Below are 11215 nucleotides of genomic sequence, written 5' to 3'. Positions count from 1 at the left end.
TTGTTGTTCAGACCTACAATGAACACAGATTTTAACAAGACAGTGAACCGTAAAACAACTCAAATATAAGACTGCAGCTACACTTGAGTTTAATGTTACCTGAGACAGTTTGAGCTCGACTTTCCTGCTATGAGACTGAGAGCTGAGAAGGAGAAGGAGGTCAAGCATCGCTCCAACCCTGGGAGTCAAACCGTCCTGTTCTGTCCCTGCTCCAGACAGACAGCCTGCAGATGCTGACGCTGATCCTCTCCTGCTTCAGCACTCTGAGGCCCTGGACATCATGAGATAACACTTCTCCCAGATGGAAACAGAACTGGCACAGATCAGAGAGCAGATGGACCAACAGCAGCCTACCTCTCCTACTGTCAGTGACTTCCACACCAAGAAAGAACAGGACTATTTCAACTCACAGCTGAGAGAGTTTCAACAAGAACTAGCTCGTCAGAGAAGACAGCTGGATCATCTAAGTGAGGAGATGAAGGAACTTAGGAAGGACAGAGACAACTGCAGAACTGAGTTGGCTATACTGAGAGAAGAGCTACAGGACAGGGACAGGCTCAGTCTACAAGCCAGACTGAACTCCACACAACCCCTTGTGCCCGCCTCTCAGATCCAGACCACATCCAGCCAAACTCTCACTACACCTGCTGAAGGACAACACAGCACTTTCCTCGAGGGGTTCCCACCCTTGCTAGGACCCTGAAGGATGTTACTCTTGGAAGGAGCCTCACCACCACTCCAAGGGGTAACCACACAACGCAGACCCCACGCAGACCTCCAGGACCTCCTAGACCTTCAAGACCATCCGGACCTCCACCATGCATCTACCCCCGGCTGTCAGAGAGGACAGCCAGGTCACCAAATCCACCGCGTCACCAACATCACAACCCACAGCCCACTTCACAGCCAACACAACACTGGCCTCTGATACCCAGCCAGAAAGCCCCCCCAGCCTGGAGGTCCTATACCCCGCCTCATCCTAACAGCAGAACCAAGACTACAGGAGCAGCAGCCTGTTGGATTGAACTGTGCTGCAGCGGTGAACTCTGGTGAACTCAAAGACATATTACACATGCTAAACCTGCTCTGCTCTTGCCTCATATAGCTTCATGATGGAAGAGCAGAGACCTCTTAGAGACATCACAATAATTCATAATTTAGCATATTGGGTATCATTTTAAACGAAAGGACAATTCTCAACAGTATTTCACACATGATACACTCTAAAATGTCACTCAAAGTTTAATATATTATTCATTTACCTACAATACTATTTTCCTCTTTTTACACTTTTTTTTCTTTTTGTTTGTTACTATTATTTTTTAATATCTAATTTATTATTATTATTATTAATTGTTTTTTAAGGTGTTTGTTTAATTTTTTAACGGATTACACTTGGAGATGAAATCGTTTACAATAACATGTTGGAACATTCAAGGTCTGAGATCATCAGTTTTTGGTTTAAAGAGCAGAAATCCAGATTTTAATACAGAGTTAAAAGACTCTGACATCATAGTTTTACAGGAGACATGGTGCAGATAAGAGGTTTCCACTGGTCGTCCTCAAGGCTACACTGAGATTAAAATACCATCAACAAATCATCCCACAATAACCCAAGGCAGAGATTCAGGAGGCATGATTATATGGTGTAAATCAGAACTGAGCCAGTCCATCACAGTTATTAAAAAAGAAGAATCTTATATATGGTTGAAAATTAACAAACAGATGATTTGTGCTGAGCAACATGTCTACATGTGTGCCATCTATATACCTCCATCAGAATCCCCCTACTACAACCCAGATATTTTCTCTATTCTTGAGGAGGAAGTTAACCATTATAAAACCATGGGAAATGTATTACTCTGTGGGGACTTGAACGCTTGAACAGGGGAAAGAGCTGACACTATGAACACCCAGGGAGACAAACACTTACCTGGAAGCACCTGCTGCCCCTTCCCTGAATGTCCTGCTAGAAAGAGCTTTGACAAGCTTACTAATACAAGCGGTATGCAGCTTTTACAGCTCTGCCATACACTGGGTCTGTACATAGTCAACAACAACAAATTAAGGTGGCAGGTGACAATTCAAAATATGAAAATATAAAGGAATATAATGCAGTAATCAGCAGCTTGTTACTATTTTTTTGCGTCTGGGGTGAAAGTAAACAGCAACAACAAGATGATTACATAATTTTTCCAATAATTTCTCAACACTTCTGCTCTTGTAGGTGCAGAATGAGAGATTCAGAAACCTGACGTACTGTTACTAAAACGACAGGTTCACTCGTAAATGATGTGTTTTAATTAAAACACTATTTACCTGCCACGCTATTGTCATGTTATTGGTTTTTCAATAAAGTTAAGTAAAGAAAGAAAAACGTGTTGCCATAGTGACGTGTAAACTGTCGGCTTAGAGCAGCTTGGTTTTAGAAAATAGTTTATTTGTTTTGAAGGATAAAATAAGTTAGTATTGACCCAGAGTGAGAGTGACTGTTACGGAAAGAAGTGAAGTAAGTTTTCTGCTGTTACGCTTGATATTGTCTCTTCCCGTGAAACGGAAAGTTAGCTAGCAACTTAGAGAAGCATCACTTAGCTGTTACCTGCTTACCAATAAAAGTAACGTTACATGCCTTGTGAAGCACACCAGTTCTATTTATCCTCTCTTGTTGAATTTGGCATATTTATCAGCATTATTTGGCATAAATATATATTTCCCCAAGGTTTGGGAAAGCACAATGCAAGGAATAACTTGAAGATAAATGTTTAACTACCTAGAAACTACGCTTTTCTTGTCCTTAGCCGCACATGCCTGTGTGAAGTGGAATTAACAACAAAATCTCTCTCATGTCATTCTCCACACAGGATGTCTTTATCCCGGATTCAGAGTCTGAGACTGGCAGCTGTACTGGAGGACTGTTCAGACCAGTTGGACATACTGGGGCATACATTGACAGTGCAGATCCGCAGGGAGCAAGACACTGCAGCAGCACAGGTGAACTTGACTGTGTTTATGTGTTTATGAAATGTTCATGTTCCCAGTCCAGAGGAACATATGTTCCAGCAGCTGTCTGCTACTTTGATCTGAGGTTATTCTCCAGTTCACGGTCTTCTTGGACACATTTCGACTAAAATATTATTATGATTTGTGTGTGTGTGTGTGTGTGTGTGTATTTAGGAGAAAGCCAGACTGACTAAGCTCAGAAGAGACTGGTGAGTAGACAGAAAAACATTATGTTGCGTCAACATTTCTTATGACTAAGGCTGTCTGTCTCTGCAGTCAGTACATCTCGCAGCAGATTTTCAAGCTGCATTTGGAGCTGGAGGAGAAGCAAAGTTTCCATTCTCTGCAGCAGGTTGTGGAGGAAGAGGAGCAGAAGAAGATGGCTGAGAACATGAAAAGGTTCATCACAGCATCTTTTGGAGACATTACTTGAAACTAATCTTAATCCTAACACTTTACTACAAGAGGTCATTTTGTAGACACAATGTGATGTGATTTCTGAGAATATATTGCAGAGGAAATAAAGTGGTTGGAGGGAAAAGGGGAGAAAGGAAGTTGGAAGTCTGTGTTGTATCAGTAATGTGTCTCTCTGCCCAGGGAAGCAAAGAGGGAGCTGGAGCAGAGAAAACAAACTGTACAGAGACAGCAAGAGGAATTCCAACAGAAGACTGAGAAACTGGCGGTGAGAAACTGAGTAGATTCAGAAACCAAAACTTTCTGCATGAGTGGCTGATAAGTGAGAATCTGTTTAATTAACTGATGCTTTATTTAAGAACAAAATCAAACATGTTAATCTGCAAATTGGTAATCCAAGGTGTCCAATACTTTCCCCACTCAGGACATGTACATGCTTGCCAAAGACCTGAAGTTTCAGCTGAATGAGCAGTCATCAAAAATTGCCAACAAGAAGAAGATCGTGGAGAAAAACATCGAGCTGCAGCTCCAGCAGACACAGAAAGAGACCAGCCAGACTGAGAAGCTGCTGGAGGACCAGCTGGAGGTGGGCCCAACATCTATTCCTGTCCAGTCTGACAGTAGATAATTTCAAATTGATCCTCCATCAGAGTCCAGACATGACCATGAATAATGACCAAGGTTCTTACATTGTTCTCAGACTTACGCAGTTATAAATGTACACTTACATGTTGTCCAAGTCACATCTTTTCTTATCTCTTTCTCTCTCAGCTGATGCAGAAACAGTTGAAGGAGGAGACAAGAATTCATGAGAAGTCCAAGGCATTCCTGCAAAATCAACATGAGGTTGGTACTAATATTACTATTATTATATAATTGTTCCTTTTGGAGGCTATTGCTCTGTCATTAGCTTAGCTGCAGTTAAAGGTTTAAGAAAAGTCTGGATCAAAATCACATGATCACATAAAGCCCAATGCTGTGTAAATGTGTAAATCCAGTTCCTGTAGAAAACCCCTTAATGCCACTAGAGGTCACTGTATCTGAGATTTAAATTAAACCTGTAGCACACCAGGGTCTGTATTTATCAAAGTGCTAAAACTGTGACATTTTGTGAAGATGAAAGTAAAAACCCTTCACTTGTGCTGTGCTGTACTGTACTGTTACCGCACTTGCAAACATAAAAATAAAAAGTATTTATCAAATCTTAAGGCTTCAAAATACTCAGTACAGTACAGAAACAGAACTAAGGACACACCTCTTGAGACATGGAGGCATTGTACAATATACTATAGATCATTACATCAAAAGAGCAGTTTAGATAATTCAGGATAGGCTAGTTTAGATTATTATTTGCATTTGATTTGAACATTTGATTTGAACATTTGATTTGCATCTTCATTGTCTGCACTGCTAACAAACTGAAGAGGTCAGTTCTTACAGTTAATGTATTAATTAATGCACCAGCACAAATCCAGTACCAACAGGGAGGAAATGTGGAACTTTGTGAGTAAAGTCAGTTTCATAATCCATGACAAGCAGCTAATCTTGTTGTTGCTATTGTGTTCTCAGGAGTTGCAACAGCAGCTGCAGCAGTGGCAGCAGCGTACAAAGCAGATGCTGCAGGAGATGGAGCAGCAGCTTAACAGTGTGCGCTGCAAAAGGACTGTGAATTTGGACAGACTGACGGAGATGAGGAGGAAGGTGAGCAGCTCCTAGCGCTGAACAAGACCCAGGGAGCAGCTGCCGATTCTGAACAGGATGCGCAGTCACTACTTTGACTAATGAGATGCTGAATTGTGTTCAGTTCAGGGAGATGGAGCAGGTGGTGATGGAGGACAGGGCAGAGCAGGAGAAACTACGCCAACAGCAGGCAGAGGCCAGAGCTGCTACCAAGGTAATAACATCCAATCAGAAATCATCCATGAGCCTTACCACGATGCTCTATTATTAGATCAATCAATGTTGTTATTTAGTGTACCGATTCCTAATTCAGACCCTGACCTGTGACCTTTGACCCTGCAGCTGCAGGCCTGGTGGAGAGGCTGCATGGTCCGCCGGGGCCTCGGTAGTTTTAAAAAACCAGAGGATGTCAAGAAAGGCAAGAAAAAGAAAGAAGGAAAGAAGAAGAAGAAGAAATGAGTTTTCTCTATTGCTCCTTTGAGATGTTGAAATAATGTATATAATTCAATAACAATAAACAGATCTCTATCATCTTTATTTTTAATTATACAAACATATTTTTGTCATTTCAAACATATAGTGTCCACAAAATCTCTCAACAAAATAAAAGTAATAAGAAAAGTAGCACATTGTGAAAATTAACATGGAGCATTTTAGCATCACATCATATAAACATCAGCAGACACAATAGTAGAACCTTGATTCAAAGTCCTTTCATTGCATATTTTTGTGCGGTGTGACCTGAGCATTTTACACTAAATATAAAAATGCAAAAAATCTAAATGAGTTACAACAATGAGCACTACTACGTAGTCTACTATTAATGACCATAGGCCATACATTTACATTTATTCATTTAGCTGACGCATTTATCCAAAATGACTTACAATTTCTATACATGTCAGAGGTCACACGCCTCTGGAGCAACGAGGGGTTAAGTGTCTTGCTCAGGGACACAATGGTGGATGAGACACAGTGGGGGATTGAACCTGGGTTGCTCACACCAAAGGCATAGTCTTATCCACTGCACCACTGCCATCCCCACTGTCATACATTAGGACAAACACAAAGCATTTTTTTTGTTTGCCTGTGCAATCACACAACATGAGTTGAAAAAATGGATCTAACAAAGTATATCAGTCAGCGTATCAGGCCACAGGACATCAAGTGCCGAAAGATCAGATGATCATAGAGAGACGAGTCATTTGATAGTCACATCCATGTGGGAAATAAATGCAGTAAAACTGCTCCCACCTTTATGTCCTCATGTCTGACATGGGAGAAGAGGCCCCAACATTGCAAAACAGGAAAGTCCTTACTTAATAGGATTATCTTACCAAAAGGTTTGGGCAGTTGACGTTTGTTTGTGTGTGCTGAAACTATTACAACACTTGGAGAACTGTGATTAATTATGGTTATGTTTTCAGTACTCGCAAATGTCAGGACCAGAGCAAAAAAGTCCTATTACACTATAACAGTAATGATGTAAGTCAAAATGAAAAAAAATGAAAAAAATGATATGGTTCCATCTCCTTTTTCTTTTCTTTTTGTTTTAGCTATCTATGATCTTTGTTTTGTCAAAAAATTTTTTTACTTTTCTGATTCAAAATAACAGGCAGATTTATAATAATATAATACTTAAATTATTGTTAGATGTAGCCTGAAAAAATACTAAAGGAGTAGAGAAGATGACTGGCGACCTGTCCAGGGTGTACCCCGCCTTTCGCCCAATGTAAGCTGGGATTGGCTGCAACCCCCAGCGACCCTGTATGCAGGACAAGCGGTTGACGATGGATGGATGGATAGAGAAGATGGACACTGGGTCTGCCAGTGCCAAAAACCAAACCCAGAAAAAGTAAAAGCAGACTGGAAACAAATCCAAAAGTTGAAAAAAAGTGGTCTGGAGATGGAAATTATCTGACCTAATACTATTATCATGCCATAGATGGCAGTGCTGCTAGAGCTCATTTTGTGTGTGTGTGTGTGTGTGTGTCAGCTCTGCGCGGCCAAAGCTTCACACTTGGGGTTCTTCTGTTTCAGTCGAGCGGATCTGCTCAGCGTGCATGTAGTTGTTGTCTCCAATGATGACACAATTGAGATAGGAGCTGTGTATGTTGACGCTCGCAGCCTCCGCTGATGGAAGAGGAGGACAGACAGGAGGAGGAGGTGAAGCAGAGGTGTGTCCTGCGCCCTTCTGTCCACGGCTGCAGCTGCACCTCGCCTGATCTGTAACACACAAACAAATGAGATGTTTTCACTACTTATGAGTACAGTTTGAGTGCTGTGACATGTTTAGTACAACTACTGCAGATAATATGCAAATAATAGAATATAGGAGAGTATAAATTGCCTCTCAAAGTGCTTTAAATTCATAGAAATAAGCTATAAATTAGGTTTGTCCACTACCAACCGTGCATTTGGTGCTCAGATCCCTGTAGTAGAGGCTGACTTTGTGCCACAGCAGATGGGTCGTATCCTATAACGCAGTCATTCAAGGTGGAGTTGCTGATGTTCACAATCAAAATGGTGGAAGGCAGACTCCGCAGTGTCACTGGTTAATGAGTGGGCAACCAAGAGAAGGGGAAAAGGGAAGAGATTATGAGAACGGGAAGTTGTTTCCAGAGTGATGTAACAGGAGAAATGCGTCATTATCACAAAGTATAGTTCCTGAATAAATGGAAAGGGTTTATTTCGCTGGTAGCCTCTTTCTACTGAAAAGCCACAACAAAGAATGTCTGAGCTTATTCTGCTGCCAACAAAGTTTTATTATTATTGTTAATATGCGATTAATATTAACATTGATGTTCTTGGTTCAAAGAGTTTGTCCAAGCTATTATCCATGCAAAGCATCTAAACAGAAACTAGTTTGTAACCAAACTGCAGCACAAAATGATAAAACACCTGTAGGTTTCAAGGACAAATAAACATATGAATCTGTTTATTTGGCACATACACATGCAATATGTGTAGTGAAATGCAAAGTGGCATGTAAAAATAAGAATTAGAAGAAGGATGTTTATTGTAAATACAGAAACCTAACAGAAATAGAAGAACTTACCTTGTGGAGTTTTATCCTGCGCATCTTGACATTTTTGACCTAAAAGATAGGGAAAGTTATGTTTAGATCACTGATGAATTGTCTTTTGGCAATATGACAACTTCAGTGCACATAAAGTGTGAGTTCAGTTTTTTGAGAAACAGGGACGGACAGTCACATCTGAAGAGACAAACACTGGACACACAGCAGCAAATGAAACACTGAGGACAATAATATAATTCATATTATAGAAAATAAAATTACCTATGCAGCATGTGACCTCTTCACACAGCGGAGTGACTGTGGGGCAGCAGAACAGCTGGCAGACCTTTCGGCAGCTCTTCAACGCCAGCATCTGCATCACCTGGATGAATCTCTGCATGTTGGAGGCTTTGCAAGTCATCACCTAAAGGAGAGAAACGGAGAGAAAGCGTCTTAGCTTCAAAATGCCACACAGCGACAACAACTCATACTAGAGATTCGCCTGGACGGCTTTCTGTCAAAACAACAGCCCACACCGCAAGACCACCTGGTGCTCAGCTCTGTTTTTTTAGGTCACATGATCTTTCCCCTGCCAATAACCTGAGGCCGGGAACTTTTTACTGTGATTAGGAAAAAAAACACATCTACCGCTAACAATTCCCGGAATTGTTGGTACGCTGGAGGAAATGGTCTTGATCATTTTACAAAATAGAGTGTAGAATATGCGGTTTAACCGGTATAAGCAGGTTGTAGACTTTGCAGGCGCTGGAAGTCAGGGAGAATTGGGGCTGTTGAGTGGCCAGGATCATTTTAATTATTAACTACACCAGATTATATATTTTATATTTCACACGACCACCAAACACACTGTGTCAAGGCATGCAGCTGCAACAGGTAACAGCAAAAAAAAACAAAAAACAGACAGAAAAACTCTATACGAAAGGGCTTAATGCGTTCGCGAATACATAGAAACGCTCCTAAAAAAGTAATAGGCTATGTAAATATTAAAGAAACCTACCTGATTGAACGGCGTTCTTTCTTTCATTTTCATACAACTGCCGTTATTAAAAGGACTCAGAGTTAGAGGGTCAGAGATGTCCATCATTCGTGTGGTAGCGATACTGTGCTCTTGAAAAAGACAACACATACTGATATGAATTTATCGGAAAAGTCCCTGTCGAAATGGCGCGTGCGCACTTCAACTTGGGGTTTCCATGTGGTCGGAGCCAGGCGAGAATTGCATGCACCTCCAAATACTGCTTTTAAACGCAATAATATTATTTGTGGGGTCCATCAATGGTGTTAAATGATTCTAAGTATATCTTTTATGAACGTTTAGAGTCACCTTTACGTTTAGAGACAGAAAGAACGACAGCGAGGTGCATGCAATTCTCGGCAGGCAAGCAGAATTCGGCACAACACCTGTTCAAGTGGTTTTTTTTAATTGTCTATATGAGTGGCAGCTAGCCCAAGCAGCATACCCCTTACACTGATAATGCAATTACTAGGCTAACCCTTGACAACTACTAATAGCAGAATGAAACGTTCATTTTCAGGCCTGTTATGCATTGGTTTCACTCAGAATTACACTCTAAACACTGCACCATTTTGGGAGCCCAACTGTCACCACGCAGGTTACATGTTTGCTCAGTGTGATATTATTGCAGGGAGTGATTTTGAGCCACACTTATGAAAAGCTAGGCTATAGTAGGTCTGCATAACAGTGACCCTTTTTCCCAAGTCTCTGTGTGACTGCAGTGAGTACATATTTGTCAGTGACTGACAACAGTAGTAATAGATAGACAACCTTTTAATGTTAAATTAAATTAAATCTGATTTTCTTTGTTTGGACAAATGCTGTTTCTCTAGTTCTCGCTCGTTGCCTTCGCTGCACCTCTTATACTCTTAATTCCAAGTGCAGCAGCGTTAAAACCATACAGTCTATGGTTAAAACACAGCACATTTCGTTTGGATAGATGCAACAAATTGACACAACAAAAGCTAGCTAGTTGTTTACTCTTGGAAATGAGATGGAAAGGACCTGTATTTTTCACTGATGCATCAGAAAGGAGGAAATGATGCAACAAGAATGCAAGATAATGTTGCAGTGCAAACTTCAAAATGATGATGACATCAAAATACCATACTTTATGGTTTAATGAAACATGACTTAACTATCTTCTTCAAAGTTAAACGGATTTGTTCCAGTCAGAATTGAAGATGAAATCCAAGTCTCTTGCAAATCAAAAAGCAAATCTTTCTGTTCTATCATTGATGCCAATTATTATCATAGCAGGAGTTTCTGGCATCAGCTTCTTCCAAGCTGCACCGAGAAGAATACAACAGGAAAAGTAGTGATACAAAAAAAAAAAATACTTCATTGTGAGACCAACATAGTTTGACTTGTGGCATTCATCAAGGTCATCATACAATACACTTTATGTTATAAAAATCTTAAAAAGTACAATTAAGAATAACAACTTATACACATAAATATCAGCCAATGAGGTGATCACACATGAGTTTGATAGTTCCAGGCCAGGCTTGTCATATTCTTGAGGCAAGGGGTTTCCCTAACGATGGATATGGGCAACACCACGTGATCATGAATGGGAGAAGTGCATCAAAGAGGAGGTAGTCTAACTGCTATAAAAGACGTCATTTCCCAAAATAAGGTGAAAATATGCTATGTCAAGTTAAAAAAAACAAGAAGAAGCTGAAGAGTCCTCAGTCATGACTACTGGAAATAAACGTGTTGCGAAAAAGTCAAAATGGTTCTCTGTGTTTTTACTGAGAAAATTTACACCATTGACTCTTTGGCTACAGGTAATAACTTTAATGCATGTAAAACAAAGTGAAATGTGATGCTTAATTTCAATTAAACATCTAGGTATATGGTCAATTACACTGCTCTTTTCCGAGGTCAAGAATTAACTTTCAATCTCAACATGCAAAGCGCAGAGCAAAAATTAAAAACCTGTAAAAACTCTGATACAGTATTAACAATGCAACTAAACCACTATTGGCCGCACATGCATGGAAAAATGTTTGTTTTAGAGTTTGTAGTACTCATGCAGTTAAGAATGAGTGGAAAATATCAGA

At 40.4% G+C, this 11215-nt stretch overlaps 2 protein-coding genes across 2 annotated transcripts; one reads left to right on the top strand and one right to left on the bottom strand.

Moving 5' to 3' along the window:
• Nucleotides 1-2395: 2395 nt before the first annotated feature.
• iqcg (IQ motif containing G) lies at nt 2396-5627 on the top strand. The gene is made up of 10 exons (XM_038712195.1): nt 2396-2509; nt 2862-2991; nt 3175-3209; nt 3277-3399; nt 3598-3682; nt 3839-4000; nt 4186-4260; nt 4984-5115; nt 5219-5308; nt 5437-5627. Exons 2-10 carry the CDS (start codon nt 2863-2865, stop codon nt 5551-5553), a joined length of 948 nt encoding a protein of 315 aa, XP_038568123.1. The 5' UTR covers nt 2396-2509; nt 2862; the 3' UTR covers nt 5554-5627.
• Nucleotides 5611-9287, bottom strand: LOC119898059. The gene is made up of 5 exons (XM_038712197.1): nt 9132-9287; nt 8396-8537; nt 8153-8191; nt 7505-7645; nt 5611-7320 (listed from the first exon to the last, which is right to left on the bottom strand). The coding sequence occupies exons 1-5, from the start codon at nt 9258-9260 to the stop codon at nt 7109-7111; spliced, it is 663 nt and encodes a 220-aa protein (XP_038568125.1). The 5' UTR covers nt 9261-9287; the 3' UTR covers nt 5611-7108.
• Nucleotides 9288-11215: the final 1928 nt, after the last annotated feature.

The sequence above is a fragment of the Micropterus salmoides genome, unplaced genomic scaffold (assembly GCF_014851395.1).
Source record: "Micropterus salmoides isolate LMB-PRFRI ecotype aquatic unplaced genomic scaffold, ASM1485139v1 Ms_hic_scaffold_11, whole genome shotgun sequence".
NCBI classification, from domain to species: Eukaryota; Metazoa; Chordata; class Actinopteri; order Centrarchiformes; family Centrarchidae; genus Micropterus; species Micropterus salmoides.
This window is presented reverse-complemented; position numbering and strand designations above follow the sequence as displayed.